At 36.7% G+C, this 23,393-nt stretch overlaps 8 protein-coding genes across 10 annotated transcripts in view; 4 read left to right on the top strand and 4 right to left on the bottom strand.

Annotated features, from left to right (window-relative positions):
• Nucleotides 1–1,212, top strand: part of LOC100633547 (probable serine racemase) — a 5,837-nt gene extending 4,625 nt beyond the window's left edge. The window contains exons 5-8 of one of the 3 annotated variants that reach the window (XM_019994696.1): nt 267–342; nt 388–557; nt 901–990; nt 1,041–1,212. In XM_019994696.1, the coding sequence (XP_019850255.1) occupies nt 267–342; nt 388–557; nt 901–990; nt 1,041–1,124 (420 nt within the window). In that variant the 3' untranslated portion in view covers nt 1,125–1,212. The remainder of the gene's footprint in view (nt 1–266; nt 343–387; nt 558–900; nt 991–1,040) is intronic. The other 2 variants (XM_019994697.1, XM_011404637.2) reach the window with 2 other exon arrangements.
• Nucleotides 1,213–1,342: 130 nt separating this feature from the next.
• LOC105312183 (uncharacterized) lies at nt 1,343–1,966 on the bottom strand. The gene has a single exon (XM_011404635.1). It carries the CDS (start codon nt 1,964–1,966, stop codon nt 1,343–1,345), a length of 624 nt encoding a protein of 207 aa, XP_011402937.1.
• Nucleotides 1,967–2,027: 61 nt separating this feature from the next.
• Nucleotides 2,028–6,820, bottom strand: LOC100633293 (putative protein arginine N-methyltransferase 9). The gene is made up of 9 exons (XM_019994695.1): nt 6,401–6,820; nt 5,678–5,836; nt 5,434–5,631; nt 5,064–5,253; nt 3,978–4,795; nt 3,749–3,893; nt 3,601–3,696; nt 3,162–3,284; nt 2,028–3,106 (listed from the first exon to the last, which is right to left on the bottom strand). Exons 1-9 carry the CDS (start codon nt 6,775–6,777, stop codon nt 2,987–2,989), a joined length of 2,226 nt encoding a protein of 741 aa, XP_019850254.1. The 5' UTR covers nt 6,778–6,820; the 3' UTR covers nt 2,028–2,986.
• Nucleotides 6,781–10,912, bottom strand: LOC105312182 (sorting nexin-19-like). Its single transcript, XM_011404633.2, has 8 exons — nt 9,738–10,912; nt 9,538–9,682; nt 9,031–9,152; nt 8,092–8,247; nt 7,601–8,041; nt 7,188–7,365; nt 7,050–7,137; nt 6,781–6,976 (listed from the first exon to the last, which is right to left on the bottom strand). The coding sequence occupies exons 1-8, from the start codon at nt 10,887–10,889 to the stop codon at nt 6,853–6,855; spliced, it is 2,406 nt and encodes an 801-aa protein (XP_011402935.1). The 5' UTR covers nt 10,890–10,912; the 3' UTR covers nt 6,781–6,852.
• Nucleotides 10,913–11,055: 143 nt separating this feature from the next.
• LOC100633166 (solute carrier family 2, facilitated glucose transporter member 8-like) lies at nt 11,056–13,338 on the top strand. Its single transcript, XM_003385328.3, has 3 exons — nt 11,056–11,527; nt 11,585–11,821; nt 12,161–13,338. Exons 1-3 carry the CDS (start codon nt 11,219–11,221, stop codon nt 13,190–13,192), a joined length of 1,578 nt encoding a protein of 525 aa, XP_003385376.1. The 5' UTR covers nt 11,056–11,218; the 3' UTR covers nt 13,193–13,338.
• Nucleotides 13,339–13,404: 66 nt separating this feature from the next.
• LOC100636697 (transcription factor E2F6-like) lies at nt 13,405–15,505 on the top strand. The gene is made up of 6 exons (XM_003385356.3): nt 13,405–13,600; nt 13,759–13,849; nt 13,904–14,108; nt 14,413–14,559; nt 14,643–14,763; nt 15,110–15,505. Exons 1-6 carry the CDS (start codon nt 13,493–13,495, stop codon nt 15,467–15,469), a joined length of 1,032 nt encoding a protein of 343 aa, XP_003385404.1. The 5' UTR covers nt 13,405–13,492; the 3' UTR covers nt 15,470–15,505.
• Nucleotides 15,506–15,546: 41 nt separating this feature from the next.
• Nucleotides 15,547–20,955, bottom strand: LOC100636572 (BTB/POZ domain-containing protein KCTD5-like). The gene is made up of 6 exons (XM_003385355.3): nt 20,789–20,955; nt 20,628–20,736; nt 16,290–16,372; nt 15,988–16,092; nt 15,798–15,926; nt 15,547–15,753 (listed from the first exon to the last, which is right to left on the bottom strand). The coding sequence occupies exons 1-6, from the start codon at nt 20,936–20,938 to the stop codon at nt 15,724–15,726; spliced, it is 606 nt and encodes a 201-aa protein (XP_003385403.1). The 5' UTR covers nt 20,939–20,955; the 3' UTR covers nt 15,547–15,723.
• A 79-nt stretch (nt 20,956–21,034) lies between these two features.
• Nucleotides 21,035–23,363, top strand: LOC105312181 (diacylglycerol kinase theta-like). The gene is made up of 10 exons (XM_011404632.2): nt 21,035–21,292; nt 21,765–21,844; nt 21,958–22,063; nt 22,115–22,197; nt 22,259–22,384; nt 22,434–22,581; nt 22,626–22,670; nt 22,725–22,831; nt 22,881–23,192; nt 23,243–23,363. Exons 1-10 carry the CDS (start codon nt 21,058–21,060, stop codon nt 23,360–23,362), a joined length of 1,362 nt encoding a protein of 453 aa, XP_011402934.1. The 5' UTR covers nt 21,035–21,057; the 3' UTR covers nt 23,363.
• The last annotated feature ends 30 nt before the right edge of the window (nt 23,364–23,393 follow it).

Below are 23,393 nucleotides of genomic sequence, written 5' to 3'. Positions count from 1 at the left end.
TGATGAGTCTTAGCTTCTCTTAATGGCAAGGAGTTTTTGTGTCTTCACACAATCATGATGATATAATTGCTGGGCAGGGTACCATGGGATTAGAGTTCTTAGAACAAGTAAAGAGCACTATATTTATATAGTCACGTGTATGGTCGATAGGTTCCTGATTTAGATGTTATAGTAGTTAGTGTTGGAGGTGGTGGAATGATAAGTGGAATAGCTATAGCTGCTAAAGTCAGTTTAATATATAACTTTATACTACTGAGTATTAGTAGGGGATTAATCCAAATATTAAAGTGATCGGAGCTGAGCCTACTGCTGCTGATGATTGTGCCAATTCTCTGGAAGCAGGTTAAGATAGTTATAGTGACCATTGAAGTTTTATACTTTTATTAGGTCGACTTATACCTAATCAAGATGAATCACCTCAAACCATATGTGATGGATTGTTAGTCAGTATCACAGAGCTACCATGGAGCATCATAAGGAAATCAGTGGATGGAGTTATAAGAGTGACTGATGAGGAAACTATTGCTGCTATGAGACTTGTATTTGAGCGACTTAAGGTATTAACATATAGAAATATTAGAGGGACTTTCCCTTTTTGTATTTTTTTCTGATACATAAATACATATTTATGCTGTGTAACAAGTTTGAGTTGATTATGATCAAAATTACAAATTTTTAAGTTTTTTAGAAATCAGGCCAAAGTCCCTGTACTATAGTACAGGGATTTGGCCAACTTTCATCAAGAATTGTTCGAAGAGAATTCTTCATTTCATATAATTTTTTGGTGCATATACATGTTTTTATGTTGTATAAAAATTTTGATTTGATTCCAGTCAAAATTGGAATTTTTTAAATTTTAAAGCTGCTCTAAAATTTTTTTTATGAATACTATTTCATTAGGTAGTTATAGAGCCATCTGCTGCCTGTCCATTAGCTGCAGTTTGTACTGAAAAATTTAAAGAATTATTTGGAATGGACAAATCATTGAAGGTACCTTGTATAAGTAATACCAATACTTATAATAATTGTGTTTTCTACAGATTGGTATTGTATTGTGTGGTGGTAATGTTAATCTATTAACATTATCAAATCTGATGTCAAGAGTAGCTACTACTGACAAGTGACAATTTATAAACGTTTCTTTATTATTATACTAATTATTTTTGCTACGAAATTATTTTTTTATGTAAATTTCAAAATTGCTTCAATTCATTTCCTGTTTTAACTTTGGCACGATAATGAGTTGTAACAATTTATCATTATTTTTGAAAAAAGTTATTTAATTTATTTCAAGAAGATAATAAACATGCATAAATTATCATGTATTAATTCACTGTTCCAATCACTCAGTGTTACAATAAAAGTATTCATAATTATCTCCAATCTTTACTGCTTTATCCGGATTATCTCTAGCCTTTATCCTTGCGATATCACTTCCAATCCCACTCGGATAAGTAAAGGCAAAAGCAAACATCCACTCGCGTAGAATTATTCCCTCCATAGTCTTCTGTTTCTTGCCAGCACAGAAAGGGGAGAGTGTATACAACAGTGGACATGTGAACATCACTTTGAGAATTGGGCCACCAGAATGTGCTGTAGACCCAGCAAAGTCACACAGCATTTGAAAATTCTGGTACACAAGAGTAGTCTTAGTCAAGCCATCGTATAGCTTCTGGAGATTCCTCTTCACAAGGTCACTGCGACTTTTTGAATGCTCACCAAACCATTTTCTGTATCGTTCTGGATCTGTATCAACTGCCTCTATTGCTTTTGGAAGATTGAGGCACATACTCTTTTGAATGTTAACAAGAGTTGTTTTGTTTAAATCATCAAAATTAACAAATTTGGCAGTTCCACATCCCTCTATTGTAACATTGTAGACAGAATCTTCTGCAGCATCATCACTGATTGACTTTGAGCCAGTGATAGCAACATAGGCCAGGAGAAGGGAGAGAACAGCCTTCATTGTCTATGCAGTGAATAACAGGAACAAACTGTGCTACTCCTGGCAGCACAGCTAATAAAAATTTGGCAGATTAACTCATTATAGTACTACTGATAATAGTGTGAAAGAATAACACATTTTTTATATTATTGAGAACATCACAATAATATTCAGTAAATATATTTTAGAAAGAAATGTTATTGTATAATGTCCTTATATTCCTCCATCCTTTGAACTCTTGACTCTACTCAGGGAGTCTTGCAGTAAAAGTATTCATAATTATCTCCAATATGAATGACTTTATCTGGCTCCTTTTCAGCTCTCCTTTTAGCTTCTATAGCTCCATAGCCACCAGGATAAGTGTAAGCAAAATTAAACATCCATTCACGAAGCAGAGTGCCTTCAATTGACTTCTGATCTGATCCCAAACAGAGTGTTGGTATAGAATAAAGGAGTGGACAAGTATACATTATGCCTACCCACGGTCCAAAAGTGTGTCCCGTCATTCCAGTATAGTCACACAATGGACCTGCATTCTGATAAATAAGAGTAGACTTAGCCAAGCCATCATATAACTTCTGGAAATTCTCCTTCACAACATCACTGCGACTTTTTGAATACTCGCCAAACCATTTCTTGTACCGCTCTGGATCTTTATCAACTGCTTCTATTGCCTTTGGAATATTGAGGCATAAATTTTCTTGAGCCTTTAACAAAGTTGCTCTATTTAAGTGTTCAAAATAAACAAATTTTGCAGTGCCACATCCCCCTTGGGCTGTAAGATTGTAGCCAAAATCAGGACTAATTGGCTTTCCAGTGACAGAACAGACCAAGAGAACAAAAAAAAAGAGAGCATCAATCCTTATCATAGTCATTATAGTACTGCTGCCTTTAGAAATGTGCCGTGCTTCCAGTATTTCTGGCAACAAACTCAGATAGTGAATGAGTAATTGGCACAATGACAATAATAATGACTATAGTGACTACCTGAAATCAAAATTAAAAAAATTACTACAAAATTTTGCTTGTCCCAAACACCACTCATTCTACTAGTCTAATGTCAAGCGCTCCATCTTGCACTGAAACATGGACAGGTAGGGTCTGACCTTCCGATACAGACACATCTTCTTTTAATAGAAAAGCCGCTTGATGCCAATGACTCTAATAAAAAACAGAGACTGCATAAAGAGAGCCATAAATTGTTTATTTCGCTTACTCCTTCGTACGAGTGAGGACCTGTACACAAGGACTGGTTGTCATGGTAGCAAAGAGTGAACCAGTAACAGAAACCAGTAATGGACTCAGTTTTTATAACATCTATAGACAGATCCACTTCAATCTAATAGTAATAATAATAATAATAATAATAATAATAATAATAATAATAATAATAATATAAAGACTCTCTATAGCTCTCTGGCACTTCAATGCACAGATGTGGTTATGTTGATCTACCACCCCTCCATCAGTGGTAGATGGTTTCATTTAACTTTGTTTTTTATTGTACATGTAGTTTCTCTTTCTGTTTTTTGTTTCTTTTTTCTTTCTATGTACAGGGTCCTCCCTTTTTGTCCCCCTTTTGTCTGTTTTGTGTCTTTCTTATAATAATAATAATAATAATAATAATTTCATCATCATAATTATTACTGGCTTACATCACAATAGTTTGATAGTGATAGCGATACGTTACTATTTTTAGTAACAGTTTCATGAGGAAATGTTTCCAGATTAATATCTGTATAATGACTAACCTAATAACAATTAATTACTAATTTATCTCAACCTTGCATGATAATCACTAACTTGATATTTATTGATATAACTAGCTATATCAAACCCTAATGTAGGGACAGTCCCCAAGACACATGAATGAGCTCGCAATGCCGGACTAGCCACACCCACAACATGTAACTGTACCGTATGACATAACAACTGGGATTGATCTGGCCTAATTTTAAAAAACAAAAATAAAAGCATAATAATAATAATAACAATAATAATAATAATAATGATAATTTTACTAGTAAATTACCTGATTAATCTCAGTAGCTGTATTGAATGAGTGTTCAATGTCCCTTGAGGTGTTATCAGTTCACAGTAGATAATGTCCCACAGATCGCCATTGGCAAGAGTATGAGCCTCAGAAATTGACATTAGCGAGACCTTGTCTCTAATGCCATTAGATTCTATCACCTGTTGTACCAGCTCTTCATAATAAGGCCTAGTACTGCCTAGTAGCACATACTCCATGCCAACCATTGAGTTTGTAGAGATTGGACTATCTTTAAGTGCAGCAGCTGGTGAGTTCCCTCCAGTTTTATTGTCTGCTTTAACCATTAACAATGAAATCAATGGTAGGTCAGTAATATCTAGTACAGTAACACCCTCTCCCTCCTCCTCCTCTAGCTCCTCCTCCTCCTCTTCTTGAAAGGATCTCAATGCACTCATTACTCTATTTATATACCCTTCATCATTAAGACGTAAGAGCTCACTCCTCTCAACGTAATAACGTGAGACAACATCACTGCCAAGAGGAGCAGCAACACTATGAGCATTGATATCAGTATCAGTATCATCTTCTTTACTTGATTCCTGATTTATCCTTAACACGAGTTCAGTATCAGTACAACTAGCCAGGACTGGTAGTGTATAGCCTTTGGACAAGAGCAAGTACTCTTCTTGAGTCTCATTAAAAGGGAATATTGCTTGTTCCCATGAGGTGGAGGACGAGGGCGAAGTTGAGATGTGATGGTTTCTGTCAAGATGGAGTGTGAACCAACTTACTAGGCAGTCCATCCTTCCTTCATGAAGTATGGGAAAGGACAGGTTGTTAGGAGGGGGAAGTGGTACCTGCATAAAGAAAAAAAGATAGTATTATAATACATGTATCTTTAATGGCACAATAATTTTTAAAGTGAATTTAGCAAGGGATCAAAGTGAATGTATGATTTATCAATCACAGTACATGTTGACATAACGTATACATATTATATGGTTGTGGGTTGAGTGGATAATTTGTGTGAAGATTCACTTGAAAAGAAATAACCAACACTCAAAGAATACTTGTTAATGAATGATAATATTCCCAAATGCAAAACAAACAATTCAATATTAATACCGCTGGGTCAGCAAAATTGAAGGAGAGAGCAACTTGAGGAGATGACAGGTACTTGAAGGAGCCTCTAATGGCCGAGAGTCTCTCACAGGAGTAAGGCTCTTGGACCAAGGATGAATGAGTATCATTGAACTTACAACTACCAGTAATTTGAATAGGATGGGTGAGAGGGAGGAGCTGAGGATTGAGCAACCTAATAATAATAATAATAATAATAATAATAATAATAATAATAATAATAATAATAATAATAATAATAACAATAATAGTAATAATAAAAATATAATAGTATTAAATTAATTATTATTATACAAGAAAAAAGTTTTAAAATAGTACTTGTCATTTTTAAAAATCAGCTCTTACTAAAACTAACTTTGATTGTTTCCGTATTTCACTGCATTCAACTGGGCAGACGTACACTGTAGCCCCACAAGGTATCACATGAGGTACTATCATGTGACCATTGGTGAGATTCGGCTGAAGGAATGTGGTCCAAGCATGTCTCAAAGAAGGTACTATCAGTTCACCTAATAAACCAGCATCCACCGTCTCGGTTATTATAAGGGATACTCTAAAAGAAAATCATTATTACTATTTTTTATTATTTTTAAAATTACCTTTCAGGTAGTTGAGTCAGTTCTGTTGATACGGAATGAATCACTTCAATTTGATCCGACATATCATTAGCACTGATCACATCTTGACATAGCTCACACATAACATCACTCAATTCACAAGCAAACACTTTCACTGCTCCGGCTCTGACTGCCATCAAACTGAAATTAAGATTAATATACTTACATATCATAGTAACTCAGACAACTTTAAAATGCTCATAGCTCCAGAATTTGAGCTTGGAATCAGTTTAAACTTTCTACACAGTACAAGAACATCAATATATAACAGAAAATGTAATAAAAATTGGGGGTAATTTCGGAGTCAATTTTCAGAAAAAAGCAAAGGCTATAGTACAGGGTCTTTTGCCAAATTTTGCCAAAAATGACTAGGAGAGGATTCACTATTTTAAAATTTTTTTCTGATACATATACATCTTCTTATGTTGTGTAGTAAGTTTGAGCTGATTCCGATCAAGTTTAGATTTTTTACAAATTTTTTAAATTACAAAAAATCGGGCCACCTTTGCTTTTTTAAAATTTACTTCTAAAAAACTCTCATAATTCTGGAATATTTTGTCGGAACCAGTTCAAACTTTCAACATAGCATAGAGATACCCATATGTATCAGAAATAATAATCGAGCCATATTTACTATTTAAAATGCCCTGCCCTAATTAAATTTCAATTGATTTACTAATTAATTATTAAATATAAGGCACGCACCTCAATATACCAGACCCTGCCCCTATGTCCAGCACTGTGGTGGACGAGGACTCCATTGATCTTACGGTGCTCAAAATAGCTTTAAAATAATTTGAGTTACGCTGTATATCATTTAGCATCAAATAATGCCATCGGTCGACCATACTGAGATACAAATGGCGCAAAGACTCTTTAATGGCAGGAGCTAGTGGTGCCTTTTCTAATGCCCTCTCGTGTAGAGCCTCAGATTCTCTGTACATTGAATGCTCTTGACACTTTTTAGCAAGAGAGAGCAATAGTCGGGGATCATTAGCGTCTGTGAATTCTCCCAACACATCCAGTAAATCACTCCTAGTGCTGGCTCCTTCCAGTACAGAGAACAACTCAGTGTCAGACATTTTATTCTTAATAAATGTTTAATTAAATTTAAATACAAATTAAAATTTAAAAATTGAAAAAAAGCAAAAAAAAAATTAAGAAAGTGATAAAAAACTTGGCTTGGACCTCATTTTGACCAAACGGTCCTGAAACTCAGTATCCTTCACTTCAGGGACTATCTGAGAAAAGAGAATATCCAACGCTCGAAATAAAAAGTGCCTACAGAATAATACACAATAAAGTATCATTATTACTTTACCATTATAATAAGCATTATGTGTTGTTATTTTACCGGTTAATTCTAGGGTTTTGAATGTAGTTCAGACAATGTTCAATAGCTTCATCATAAGAGCCAGCACCAATGAGCCAAGGCAATGCATCTATTATCATCATAAACTATAAAATGCATATACCATACCATACAACTTACTTGGTAAAAAGTTCTTTATTTCGTCGACTGCTTCTTGCCTCTGCTGTCGTTTCTGTGTATCAGTCAGTGGAGGGGTGGAGGATAGAGACAGTTCGCCTCCATTGGGCCAGAGGAGGTGACGCAGGTTATATAAAGCACGGGCCCATCTTGTTTCATCACTCACAACTTCTAACAGCTCCTGCAAAAAAAGAAATGAGCAAAGTAAATATTATAACAATTTAAGTATACAATTGTAGCATTTTTATGTACATCCATTGCAGGGTTTGCCACAAAGCATGCTAAGTCAGGCTAAAAAGCATGATCTATGAGTCAAATATCTACACCACAAAAACAAGAACATGCTCTTCTAATTAATTTTGGCCAATTTTGATGAAATGCCCTTTACTAGATGTATATATACATAAGCTACTTGCATTCATTAGGTAAGAGTCCAGGGTATCTCCACAGATGCCCAATATTCCTAACTGGGTTCCTTCTGACGTTATCCATAGCTCAGGGCTCGTCGTTCTTGTGGCTTCATTGGCGAGGCTTAACAGTGAGTTCATTAGCGGCGACTCCGCCTCTCTCTCGGCAGCTAGAGTCACATGATCATCGACCACACCTCTTCCCAGCTCTCGGGAGAAAAAGGACCACACAGCTGTGGGTATTAACTGCATTACATCTTGTACAGTAATAGAGTCGCTAGCTGTAGAGGCTACTGGCCCAGTTCTAGTACTAGTATGTCCTCCTTCATCAGTGTTACTATTAGATGGAGAGTTGCATGTGTTCAAGGCTCCTCCTTTATGTGGCATTGGCAGATCGTGACTCTCAGTAAATGATACAAGGACGTCGGAAAACGGCTGCTCCGACTGAATCTAAAATGGACAGCAATGCAAAAGTAATAAATACATTTAAACTAGCTTACTGTTGGTTTTTCGACTGCCATGGATTTTCTCCAGTCCCTTCTAGCCATGCCTGGCCTTGTGCTGAATATTTGAGCCTCTTGTAAGGAAGTCACACCAGAAAATAGGAACTGTCTGAATTCAGGACTCTCCTTTATCTCCTTCACAGCTACAACACTCTATAAATACATGCACATGGAAATAGCACACGTGTATAATAATTTACATGATACAGTATTAAGCACATTTCGTACATACATGCAGTAGAGAAATATTAATGTCATTTTAATGGCAAAGTATTACTGCTTCTATTCCCAAACAGACTCTAAACTGAGTCTATTATCACAAAAATAATCATTTCAACATATCAGTCAGTATATCTAAACATCCCTTCAGTCTCTCACCATGCAGGCTCTCCTACAGGATGTTGGCATAGTGCTTATGAAGCTTCTTGTCAGTGGATTGTCAAGTTGCTCAAAAATTGGGCCAAAAACCCTGTACTCAGTAGTATAGGGCATTTCAACAAAAATCCCAAGGATAGAATTCTTCACTTTTATATAATTTTTTCTGATACGTATACATGTACTTATGTTGCGTAGAAATTTTGAGCTGATTCCTATCGAAATTAGATTCTTATGAATTTTAAAATTGCTCCGAACGCCATGCACTATATTCAATAAACATGTAGTGCTTGTAAGCTCATTCAACATACTAATGAGCTCACTTCATTGTGGGAAACCCTGTTCCTCCCCCATTACTAATTCATATTGTTAATCTGCTCTGGTCACAATAACATGTCTTCCCTATATATTCTTATCCATGGCAATAGGGAGGACCCATTGATCACTGTAAAACAACACTGTGGCTAGCTAGATATGTATGACACACACCACAAGGCAATGAAGAGAGTGACCTTTTTAAATAACAGAAGCAGCTGGAGGAATTAGAAAGAACCAACTTACCTGTAGGTAGCTTTCTAAGCCCTCCTTTCTCTCCAAGATGGTGGTTGGGTCAGGCTCGCCGGAAGAGAAAGGTATTTTATTAATGATGTGAGAAAAGATCCGTCTGTCAGGCAAAGAAAGACCTACAGTTATAGACATGCAAAGTTCAATAAATAAATAAATAAATAAATAAACAGTCTGGCACATGCACATCACATGCTAACAAACACACACTGACATGTACATGTACATGTACCCACAAACCTTATTTTTAAAACAGACAAAAAGATGACATATATGTACACAGCCACAACAAACACCAGACACTTGTACTAATTGCCCAGATACATTGACCAATAACACACCCCTCTAGACTCAGTGTAACTGTAGCCTCTACTACAAACACTTTTAGGTGTCCTCATTTCTAAGGTACTCTAATTTGTACTTATAAAGGTGTCCTTATTACAGATGCTTTTTTATGTGGATATATTTCAGGTACATGTACATCTTCTATATGTAATTACTCACCTTTAGCCACATGACTGTATCGCCCATTGCTTAGTGTCTTGTGAAAGCTAGCAAACTCACTGTATCTTTTTAAACTTTCCAACTCAGTCTCTTCTTCAAGGTGTAAAGACAAGAGTTGACTCTCATCAAGCATCTTGGAAGGAAACTAAAATAATAATAATAATAACAATAACAATAATAATAATAATAACAACAACAACCTTGATTATGTATCCAGTGTGGACTCCATCCTTAGTATCAACCCTCACGTGTTTATCAATGTAAATTGGCGGCAAATTAACATAAACAGAATCATCAGTACAATCAAGGAGCTCATCATCTATCATCCCACCATTGCTTGAAGCACTGCTAGGAGGATACTGATAGTCCCTTCCCATTCTGTGAGGGTAGGAGGTTCTACATGTATAACGTGCTGAGTCAGGTATGTGAATGGGCGGTGGCGCTGGCAAGCTCGTAAATGGCGTCAGTAGGCCGGTAGGTTGGCTTAAGTGTTTATCGAGTATGAGGTTCTCTGCTTCAATATCTAACATGACTTGGCGTATCTTTTCGTCGCTTGCCTTGGCTAGTAAAAGTGGTATGCCTCTTAGGAGGAACTCTGGCTCGCAAACAAGATCAAAGAGAGGCTGAAAAACCCGATAGACCAGTATTTCACGTATAAATTGGACGGCGATATCGCATTGCTTGTAATTAGAGGGTATGACATTACTGCTACTAATAAAAGTGTCTACTAGCCTTTGGAGGTGCTCGACTTCGGTTTGACTGTTCTTCAATGCCGGGTGCACTAAATGAGGTTTCTTTTCAAAAAGCATTAGGCAATAGGTATGGGTTACATCAAATGTACTCTTCCCTCTCTCATTAACATACCCAACCTCATTAAGAGCTGTCAGATAAGGATCAAGGAGAGGGAGGAGAGAGAGGATTGTCGAGCGAATGTCGACGGTTGCAACTCGGGCCTGCAAGTCGTTAGCTAAGTGTTCCAAGAGACACACGGTCTCCTGTGGGAACTCTGGGTTCTCCGAGATCTGCTTGTACCAGCTTACTATAAAGTCCCTTATTATGAGCTGGATGAACTTTTGCGCCTCTTTGTGTACCAGCTCGGATCTCTTTGAGGTGGATTTGGCGGGACTGGCTGATAATAAGAGCCTGCTGGTCAGGTAGGGTTTGATGGCTAGTCTCCAGACCCGGCCTCCGGGATGATAAAAAACGTAACGAACTAGGGCATAAGAGAGAAAGGCGATGAGTATGAGAGCGAATACAGCTATAGTGGGGAGGCTGAGGACGGCCAGTGCTCCGCAGCATCCAGCAGAGAGTATCAAAGCATACTGGAAAAAACTATAACGGTATGGAGACATCTTGTCACCACACCCTCAAGTAGGGGGGGTCATAAATATCTGCATGTCCACACCTACTTAGGGTGGGGCTCATCAATTTTTTGCAAAGTTTTGGTTTTAGAGTTTAGCAACTTGCTAAGCTGCTAATAATGGCCTGCTCTTCAGACTTTAGCCCTCTCATTACAGATCTGATCTCACTGGTCTGACTGAAAAGTCTAATCTATGAATAATTATGTTTTACAGTCACGTGATCTTGCAGGATAGCCCTACCCCCACCTCACCCCCCTCACACCCATTAGTTCAAAGTCCGTTCATCGTCGCCTTCTTCTTGAGCAGGTATCGCCTCAGAGATGTCTTCTGAACGTTCTCCCATCAATAGAAACGGTGATATAAGGTACAGTACCATTCCAGACAACTCCATACAATCTTCTACACAAGAGGACAAGTCTAAAAATGTTAATCCACTCGTGGCACTCTATCGTGAAATATCATCAGGGGAGCAGCGGCTACGTATAGTTTTCCTTTACTCTTGTATCGCAGCTTTGGGAGCAGTGCTCACTGGTTTTGCCTTAGGCTACAGTTCACTTGCTCAGCTAGACCTTTCTAGCAATGTTGGTACAATGGCCGTACCCTCTGATAAAAACTTTAAATACATTGGGGTAAGTCGTTGCATAATATCAAGATTCTCTTTATTATAACGGATTCTCTTATTATAGAGTATTATTAATGTTGGGGCTCTTATTGGGGCCACATTTACTGGCGTTGCCTCTGATAAATTTGGTCGTACTGCTTTACTTATGGTTGGGAGCATTCCTTGTGTTATTGGTTGGGCTGTCATTGCTGGCTCTTGGTATTTCATTAGGGATGATAACTCCACTCCTGTGCTAGTAATGCTATTGGTTGGGCGGTTTTTGACCGGGCTAGCAGCTGGTTGTTATTCTCTTGTTGTCCCGGTAAGTTTTTAAACACAAAATGAGTTTGTGGTTTAAAATTGAAAGACTTGAATGCTTCAAGATTGCTCCAATTTGATTAATTTGTATTGTTTTCTCTTCCCAGTTTGCTTTCTATGCTCATGCTATTGCAATAACTGCATACTCCTGTTATTGCTACAGCTTTTGTTATGATTACCTTTCGTTCCAATGAAATTGATAATAGCATCATTAAAATCAACTGTTGCCAATTTGAATGGAAAAGTGGTACACCTCTTCCTGTTTTTAAAGAAAAACTTTAGCTATACATGTACATGTGTAATGTATTTCACATTTCATGTCATCTTTATTGTTCTCTTGTAGGTGTACATATTGGAGATATCCCCTGCTAGTCTTAAAGGATTATTTGGTGCCTTGAACCAGCTAGGAGTGACATTAGGTATCCTAATAATATACCTGTTGACATCTTTTTGTCGTTACTATTACGGAGCTTTGGTAGCAGCTGGCTTGTCACTGGTATTTGTTGTTGTGGTTCTCTTCTTGCCAGAAACCCCTCGTTGGCTAATGGCTAATAATGAACGCCTTGAAGCTAACCGTATCCTTTGCAAGTTACGTGGCCCAAGGGCCAATATCCAGAAGGAGATGAGCACTTTGGACAAGGGACTGGAAAGGGATGCTGAATTATCCCTCGTGGATAAACTGAAAATGTTGCGATACAAATACTCGTACATCCCGCTGATATTTGCAGTATTTCTTATGTTCTTCCAGCAGTTTTGTGGGATTAATGTTATCATATTTTATGCCGGGACCGTTTTAAAGACTGCTAAAGTTCAAGATGCTAATCTAGCTGCTGATTTTGGTGTTGGAGTCATCCAAGTTATTTTTACTTTCGTGTCTGTAGTACTCATAGATATGTTGGGCAGGAAAATATTGCTATGTACAGGTGGACTCCTCCTGTCACTCAGTGCCATTGGATTAGGTGTCTATTACTACCTCACTGCTCATCATACCAATCTTGACGATTCCAACAAGTTCTCATATCTTGCTGTTGTGTGTCTTGCTGTCTTTATAATTGGGTTCTCTATTGGTTGGGGTCCCATCCCGTGGGTAATGATGGGTGAGCTGACCCCTCTACAGACCCGTGGTATCCTCAGCGGAATAACAACGGCTGTCAATTGGACCTTTTCAACCATTGTCACATTTGCTTTTCAGCCATACGAAGACCTGGTGAATCCTTACGGTGCGTGGTGGACTTTCGGTGCAATTTCTGCTTTGAGTATTCCGTTTGTGTTCTTTTTGATACCTGAGACAAGGGGAAAGGAACTTGAGGATATACAGGAAGAGTTTGAGAAGAGGTACGGTAGAAATACAAGAAATAACGACGATAAAGAATAAAATGAATGAACTAAAAAAACTTTAAAATATATTGTGACGCTTACTTAAAACTGCTGTTTTTGTGAAGTACTTAGTACTTATTGTTCTACTTTATGATTTATTTTTTTAATTTTGATGCTGCATTTAAAAAATAGTTTTAAAAACTACTGTGTTCATGTTTTCTGATGTCATCAATGAATAATTAATCAAGGGCGTGCCTTCATTAATAAACTGCCATTCAGTGGGAACAGTCCATTCTGTTTGGTGTGAGAAAAGCTGACAGTCTTTCGTTTCTTTCCCTGTATCGTCTGAGAGTCTACAATGACGGCAGTAGCTCCTGGAGGAACACCCTCATCGAGGCTAGGCAGAGCTGTATCCGAAGTAGAAACCCCTGGTGGAGAGACTCGGTCTTCCATGAACGGATCACTGGTAAGCCGTCGCGTTTGTTTGTGCGTCTCAGTAGCCGAAAAGGCATTCACATGTTCTTGTATTACATGTCACTTGAGACCCGTCGCCTCTTTCTGAGTCTCTCACAGACGCCCTTTGCTTTGTTTAATATGCCTTCTCTCTCTCCTCTCCTCCCAAAGGCAAAGAGAAGACTGGAGATGGACCCCGTAGCGGTAGCAGCTGGCTCTAAAAGAAGACGTCTTTCTTCTACAACCAGTAACGAGGAAGGACGTAAGAGAACACGCACGCACTTCCACATGACTCCATATTAATCCATCACTTTAGGTCCTGATCGTAAGCCTGAGACTTCATTGGGTACTCTAACTAAAAAGTTCTGTGATTTACTCCATGCCTCGCCGGATGGAGTCTTAGACTTAAACGAGGCAGCAGATACGCTGAGTGTACAAAAGAGACGAATATACGACATAACAAATGTGCTTGAGGGAGTTGGACTTATCACTAAAGCGAGCAAGAACCACATTCAATGGAGGTAAGGGACTATGCATGGAGACAACTTAATATTATCTTTTAATGGTGGGTTGTCTCTCTCAGCTGTTATGTCAAACCACAGGGTGGGCTGTGTGCTAGCATTATCAACATAGACTGTATATACAGTATTACTGTATGGTCTATTAGCTTTGGAATACTTAGAAATGTATGATGGAAAGACAGAGAGAGATACCCAATTAGGTATTAATGGGGAAATACTACCACAACAACACAAAGTGCTAGTGTCATTGTATAGTTACTTAATTTTCCTCCTCTCTCCCCCTCCCTCCCTCTCTCATGTATAGAGCTTCAGAGCCACAAGAGATTAGTCATATACACGAGCTAAAGGAACATTTAGAACAAAGGAAAAATGAAGGAAGCAAGCTGGACAAACAAATCAATAGATGTAAAGAAGAGCTGAAGAAACTAATGGATGATAGAGAAAACTGGAGGTATAGGATATTTCTATAACTAGTACTATTATTTCAATGTTATCAATTAGACTACCACTTATTATTTGTTGTTTTTCTTTTAGTTTTGCTTATACTTCATATCACGATCTCAGAAATATATCGGAATTTGGTGATAATACGCTACTGATAATCAAAGCTCCCTCTGATACTATAATGGAATGTGACAAAGACAATGATGAAGAGGTAGTTACACAATCCCTTCTACTGTCTTTTATTAATTACATGCAACCATTATACCTACTAAAATTATGTAACTGTTGTATGGTGTCTCAGTGAGTATCAGTAATGTAATACGTGTGTGTGTGTGTGTGTGTGTGTGTGCCCCTAGACATCTGCCCTCAGCTTCAGCTTAAGGGGATACCTTATTGAGACTGACTGGTCACTTTTAATACGTGTACATTATATTGTGTACCAATCAGCAGGAGGGTCTGTGTATAGTTGCAGTCTAAAAATAAGAATAATAGAATAAATCTACACTTTTATAATACACCTAGCTAGCACTCACATATTCCTTCTCTTCTCTCTACAGACATATAAAATGCATCTTCTCAGTACCAATGGCCCGATAGACGTCCTTGTCTGTCCGGAGGGAGACAGTGAGCATTCTTCCTCTACCACGTCCTCCTCCGTGGCTAGTACTCCCGTTAAAATGGCCTCCCCTCACACGCCTAAAGAGATATCCCTCGGATCAATGGCCGCACCCCATGACTCAGACCTGGACGGGTTGTTCCATGGCAGTCACTCTATCAATAGTTCTCATTTATCGGGTGATTGTGGGTTTATACCCGCTGATGTATTTGAGTCTCTCTCTCCACCGCTCAACGGAGATGACTTTTATTCATCTTTATCGCCGACGGAAGGGATATTAGAATTATTTGATTTAGCTTAGAAGTATTATTAATTTATTATTTAAATTATCATCATACATTATTATTATTATTATTATTATTATTATTATTATTATTATTATTATTATTATTATTATTATACATAAATACATACATTATACATTCACAAGTAAACTATTTGCCACCTCTAAAAATAGTAAATATTTAATTATAAATAATAATAATAGAAAGTTATTATTATCATTATTATTATTATCAGCAAGACCACACACTTCATCACAATTTTTGAAAAAAATTATATTCTATAACCTCGTTCCGTCAAAACCTAAAGTGGGCGGGTGAGAGATTATTAGACAAAAATTGACATACTCTCTCTTTATTGGTTGGTTTTGAATCCGACCTCGCGGCAGGAGGGTCTTCAAACTCCTTAGATACAACAACAAGGAACTCTGATTGGTCGTCACTACTGTATGAATACTGAGAGCCTATATTAACCAGCTGAAGGGAGGGGAGGAGCATGTGAAATAATAATAATAATAATAATAGGAGGCTATCTTACTTGAGTCATTTTCCATCCATCAGAGAGGGTCGAGAGCATTCTTGTTAGCTCTCCTTCCTGGCAATGTAGTACCCTATACACCTGCTTCTGGTCACCAACTTGTACCTAAAAATAAAACAATGTAATGTACTAAAATAGAACACACATCATGTATGGGTATAACTATAAGGCCCAGTGTATCTCAAGGTGTGTATAGCTGTAATGTAATACTTGAGGACTGAGATATCTGCTTCATCTGAAGCTGTAGACAGATATTAAGGGACTCAGGTATTACATTACTGGTAACTGCATATGCGTCTTACTGTTGTGTCTCTTCCATTCTTCTTCTCAGTTAACTGTTCAACTAATGATTGGATATTGTAGAATTCAGCTTCTTCTAGAACACCTAGTGGGAAAGAAAGAGAGGGGGAGAGAGAGAGGGAGGGAGAGAGAGGGGGAGAGAGAGAGAGAGGAGGAGAGGCATAAATTTTACAAGTTAATTGTGGTCCATAAATACTGATATTCATATTTGAAATGTTTTTAATATACAAAACAACAGTCCTTACTAGTAGAGGGTACTCTCCCAAGAGGTTAATGAGTACCACAGGAATTACCATTAGTGATACTTTCCGTAACGTATCAATGTCATCAATAGTATAATCATTAGCTTATTTTTATAACAGGCTAAACAATGATTTGGGAAAGTGTTTAGCAACTCCAGATAAATAAGAAACACAACTGATATCAGTACAAAAAGGGACAACAATACACTATAAAGAGGTTTCACTGTAGGGCCCTCTCTAAATATGTACATACATCATTAGTTTCTAGAGTACTCCTCCTACTGATTCAGGGCTGTCAATGGTTTCATGGGCTATTACTTTCTCTTATCACAGATAATTATACTGTGTATCTATGCCCTTATACACCTATACTGCAGAGTCTGGGTTGTAGTAACATACCCCCACCACTGCTATAAATACACTGGCAGCCAATGAAGGATGAAGATACAATGCTTACATAGTGTCTATGGACTATAGGTTTAGCTCAATACATTGACTAGTATTCATAAAAGCAGGTGCTATAGAGCTAGGGCTAGTAGATAGACAGCACAATAAGGACATCTTTCTATATATAATACAACAATTCAAGAATGAGAGCCTCTGATGTATTCTCTATATCTATTGTCATTCATTATGCATTCAGTGCATAATATTATAATAAAGGCCTTGGGTCCTACTGTTATCTTATGATCAGTTTAAAAATAAATTTAGTCTCAGAATATAGTAAATGCCGTGGAATCTACAGCTTGCTTATTGAGCTGGTGTCAAACCAAAGAAAGTGTGTGTGTGTACTACAAGTGTATATACCATTCACTAGTAGGAGGCATTACAGCTCACGCATAAATAAATGTAGTAATAATAGCGGAGATAATGGAAACATGTTATGAGATAACACAAATTAAATTTGGTATTTTAAACAGTCGGTGTTTACATTGAAATGACCCACACACACATGATACTATACACACACACATAATACTACTCTTAATAATACTATAGTATAGGAGTACACTCCATGTAAAAACACACTATTAACACATGTACTTGAGTAATTCAGGATAAAGACTCAAACTTCTCTCGTGTGAATAAACCAAACCATTTAAAATTTAAACATAATAATAATTATTATATTTTTACTAATCGTGTTTAGTTGTTTAATGAGATGATTACTATTACCATGCAAATACGAGTATTAAAAAAATACATGTGTATAAGCATTGCTAAATCGAGAAGTACATTTTGGGAGAATAATCTAACTAAAAATTGGAGACTTTAAAGACTTAGGCTACAAATATGAGGGACAAAAAAAAACTAAAAAAATAGGAGGGCTAGGCTAAATATGGGAGCTAAACCAAGGTCTCCTAAAACTCCCTCTATATGTAACAGGGTGCTGTAATAAGCATTATTAGCCCATTGCTATTACTAACCCATTGAATTGATTCTAGGTATTTGATGTTTCCTTTGTGAATGCATAATAATGGTTTACAAAAACACAAGGCCACACTATATGACAGCTGCTACAAATCAATAGAAGAAGGACAAAAAACAACAGAGTATAATAATAATAATAATAATAATAATAATAATTAATAATTATTATGTACATTTGCTCATTGCATATACAATAGTACTGTACTTACTGTGAAAAGCAATAATAATAATAATTATGATATCAGAATACACAGGAATTTTGAGGGTTCACTACAATCACATTGCAAGCTAAGCAAAACTGGTATGGTACACGAAGTGTGGTTACTCCACCTACCAATACACACCTTTTGAATTAACACCCAACCTTGGGATGTTATATAGTACATGGATGGTACATGTATTTCATGAAAAATGGCGAAGTAAGAATTCTTAATTTTCATAATTTTTCTGATAAATATACATGTCCTTATGTTATATATCAACTTTGAGCTGATTCCGATCAAATTTGGATTTTTTTTACAATTTTTTTAATTTGCTCAAAAATCAGGCCAAAGTCCCTGTACTATAGTACAGGGATTTTAGCCAAATTTTACCAAAATTGACTAGGAAAAAATTCTTCATTTTTATAATTTTTCTGATATGTATACATGTCCTTATGTTGTATATCAAGTTTGAGCTGATTCAGATCAAATTTGGATTTTTTTTACAAAATTTTAAAATTTGCTCAAAAATCAGGCCAAAGTCCCTGTACTATAGTACAGGGATTTTAGCCAAATTTTACCAAAATTGACTAGGAAAAAAATTCTTCATTTTTATAATTTTTCTGATATGTATACATGTCCTTATGTTGTATATCAAGTTTGAGCTGATTCAGATCAAATTTGGATTTTTTTACAAAATTTTAAAATTTGCTCAAAAATCAGGCCAAAGTCCCTGTACTATAGTACAGGGATTTTAGCCAAATTTTACCAAAATTGACTAGGAAAAAATTCTTCATTTTTATAATTTTTTCTGACACAAATACATGTTCTTATGTTGTGTAGCAAGTTTGAGCTGATTCCAATCCAAATTAGATTTTTTACAAATTTTTTAAGTTCCTCAAAAATCAGGGCAAAGTCCCTTTACTATTAGTACAGAGATTTTGGCTGAATTTGATCAAAAGTGACTAAAAGAAAATTCTCCATTTTTATAATTTTTTCTAATGCATATACATGTACTAATAAGTTTGAGCTGATTCAAATCAAAAAACTTTGCTCAAAAGTTCGACCAAAGTCCCTACCTGTACCATAATACATGGTCATTGGCCAAATTTCATCAAAAATGACAAGGTGAGAATTTTCATTTTTTTTGTAGTACATGCACTTACATGTATGTTATGCAGAAATTTTTGGATTATCTAAAATTGCTCAAAAATATGGGATACCTGTATGACTAGAAGAAATTTCTCCAAAATTACACTTTTTCTTTGAAGTTTATGATTCCGAAAACATTTCAGCATACACACTTATAATCAGTGGGTGTGGTTATCCCCACGATTTATAATCTAAACTACACCCACTTAGGCCTCAAAGAAAAATAGCTATAATATCGAAAACATATGAAGGTTAGTTTACGAAGGCTAGTTTGTGTATAAACACAACAACTCCATAAGAGGCTAATGATATCATTAGCAAAGCACTAATATATGGCTAGTGTGATTTCACTGCTATTAACTGCTCCCTACAAATGGTAGCCACTAATAAGCACAAAATAGCACACAAGCATCACTATGAGTCATCATGAGTCATTATGAGTCATTATGAGTCATCATATGATACAAACAATCCCATTATTTACTCGACACAATGAATGAGCTAAGCTTTGTTTACAAAATAACAAACATAAAACGTGAATTAGTAAATTACTTCATCTGGTGACTTTAATTGCTACATGTACATGTAAATTACAGAATAGCAAGCAGTACTGAATGTACATGCAAGATTACCATTTATTAAAGACACCAAAAAAATCAAAGACATGTTTTAATTCAAAGAAAACCTACCTATTCTATAGACTACACTAAAAATAAAATACCAATGTAATGACTTACACGGGAAAATAATTTTAAACACTACTATCATATTACAAGTGATTTATATTGTCTGGAGTAACGGAACAGTGAGCTAAGCATCCAGTTTTGAATTGTGAGTAATAATTGAAGTGTTGGGGTGATGTAGTGGAGGGGGTTTCGTTCTTAGTCTTGTGCACCAGACCCAAGACTACACAGCCAAATATATTCAGGCCTGATTCAAAATGTTGCACAAAATCAGTACTGGTAGAGCCCTGTTGGCTATCATTGCCGAATCATGAAAGTCAGTCTGGCCCGATCCAGTATAGATGCTTATCATGCCTGTACTGTGACTGACTCCATGATTGTATCAGGACTGATTGCCCAAAATCCATGGTCCATGCCTGATGTCAGGCCTGGTTTCAGGCAGAATCAGGCCTGATCAACGTGATTATATTTCGCTGTGTAGTTTGGCTCTACTATTTTTTTTTTAATTTTAGCTGACAGTAATTAATTTAGTACTTCAGTATGAGTACAAGCAATTAAAATTAGAATTTTAAGGTAATTAAGATTAATAATGGTAGAATGTGTCACGCCTTTAATTAAAGCGCATACCATACCATCAATGTGAAGGGTTGGCTCTACAATGATCTTTCCATGCCTGAGGTAGTTAAGTATCACTGGAAAGTAACGAGAGTCTCTATCGATGAGATAAGCACCAGTTTCATCCTAACATAGGGATAGGAAGGGGTAAAAGGATGGGTCTATCTCTCTCTCTTACCTTTAAAGAAGGTAAATCAGGATCATCTAAGCAGAGTCTGGCCAGGAATGACTTCTTCTCCTTGCAGAGGGTGGTCTTTGTGGTCATAAAGAGAGTTCCTCCGACATTTAGCTTAACCCATTCATCTTTTGCTGCCACCTCGGAAGCCATTTTTCTTTTAATAACTATTAATGACTTGATTTAGCCCAGCCCACGTGCATTAATTTTACCGATTATTTATAAAGTGAAGAATTTGAGAAGAGGAGAGAAAGCTGAGAGGAGAGCTAGAGATGGCTGCTGAAGTCAATGGCTCTGTTAGGAGTAGCAAGCCTCCTCGTAGTTTGGAGCGAGGTTCCTCTGCCCCTGTTATCCACAGAACAGCAACTACACCTACCTCTCCCCCACCGCCATTCCCCCCACCGTCAGGACATGAATTCAAGAAGAAAACTTTCTACAAGCTCACTCACTGCCAGCACTGCACTGAAGTCCTTTGGGGGATAAAGAACCAAGGCCAAATGTGCACGGGTTAGCCTTTAAAATTTAAAATTAAACCCGGGTGCATGACTAAAATAGGCTGCAAGCTCTTTGATCTCCAAATTATATTATTACTATCTTGAGACTGGATTATAACCTAAAGCCTATAGTCTTCTTATCGTTACTATTATCACACTTGCGTAGTATTCCCTGTCTCTGTGTTTATTATTTTTGGCTAACTATACTCATTTACCTTATAAAGGAGTGGCCTCTGTTTTTGTAGCCAAACATTTAATTATGTGGATGTTTGTTCTACTCTTCCACACTGCAGGACTCCTGCAATTGGCTTCACGCGTACATGCACACTCTGTATCTATGTATACTTACAACGTGTATGTAGTGTAGAGATAGTACAACTGCATGTAGCTGAACACGTGTGCCAGCTGCTCCATCTCATTGGGCCGCATGCGTTGTAAACGAGTCATTGTGCAAAGAGCTGTAATCATAACTTTCTTTCCTCTAGTGTGTAATTTCGTGTGTCATGAGAGATGCTTGCCTTCGTTAACTGTTGACTGTACTCACTTACTGTCGGAGCAGATAACAGTATGTAACACTATTATTATTATTATTTTCATCATTATTATTATTATTATTATTTTATTATCATTATTATTAGTTGTAGTACTCTTGTTATTATTGCTACTATTATTGTGTAGAATCCTATTGGTCACACTTGGATTGGTCCTAAATCATCAGCTAATAAGAGGAAATGGTGTAATGTTTGCAGAAAGAAAATAACAGGATCAGCAATGTATTGTAAAGGTTAGCACAACTGATCCTGATCATGTGATTATCATGTGATCCTCTATCCAGTCTGTCGTAGATATGCTCATAAATATTGTATTGGCCATGAACTGAATAACTGTAAAGAGTGTTCCTCTACCTGCACCACTAAAGTAACTACATGCAGACACACACTGGGTTAATCATTGTTTTACATGGTGTATGTGTTTACAGACTGATTTTGATCATCATTGGATAGAGGGTAACCTTACATCCCATGCAAAATGTGAAATGTGTACTAAGCCGTGTTTTACTGATCTGTGCTTAACTGGGTTTCGTTGTGGATGGTGTGGAATAACAGTCAGTCGATAATATATTATTTATCTTTATCTTAAGTATGTTTTGACAGTTACATTCATCTTGTTTCAATGCTTTCATAAAAAGTGATAAATGCAAAAGTTGTGATTTTCGTGATCTTTCATACATGATCCTACCACCATACTGTGTATCAATGCCAATAAGTCAAAAGACTCTACAACAAGATGAAACTCTAGAAGGTATGAAATATCTCAAATATTATATATAAATATTGTTTTTTTAGATGTAACTGAATTATTCAGTGATGAAGATGAAACCAATGCTAAAAGTATACACACACACACACAAACTGGCTGGGTTACTGTATTACTATTATTAATAGGTAGAGCAGTCATTGTTATTGATGGTAGTCAGGTTAATAAGAAATGGAGAAAGGGGACACTGCACCCAATACATGTAGATCATAAAATGACAGTCAATGAATTATTGGTAAGATGGATAATGTTGAGTGTACTTTTATGATATTAACTACTATTAGCGTATTAGCCTCAGAAAGTGCAGTGTACCTCGTGCAAGTGATGAATATTATTTGACGCCTTCATCATCAAGAGAAGAAGCTGATCCCAGTACAATATTGAGTGGTGATGATATCATTTATAATATACCTCAATCATATCCTGGCCCATTGAAACTGTACATCAGAAGAAGAGATACAGCAGTACCTACTTGCACACTGAGGGTATTCAATAATAGATTATCCTCAGGGGTACCTTTGGTTAACATAACAATTGATGAATCATCTGTTGTGTTGGACATAATACAACAAGCATTGACACGATTTGAACTACAAGTAAGTATGTCCTTATCATTAGTATGGATATGCAGTGTGCATTATAAAAGGAGGAAGACCCTAGCGATTACTGTCTTAATGAGATCAGTCAGTCAGGAGGAGTTAGTCAGCGTATGTTACCTGATGATGAGAAACCATGGAAACAAGTGCAGAAATTAAGAAAGGTATGATTAATTAATTACTATACTGTATTAATTATTA

Source organism: Amphimedon queenslandica, unplaced genomic scaffold (genome assembly GCF_000090795.2).
Source record: "Amphimedon queenslandica unplaced genomic scaffold, v1.1 AMPQUscaffold_13467, whole genome shotgun sequence".
Taxonomy (NCBI): Eukaryota; Metazoa; Porifera; class Demospongiae; order Haplosclerida; family Niphatidae; genus Amphimedon; species Amphimedon queenslandica.
This window is presented reverse-complemented; position numbering and strand designations above follow the sequence as displayed.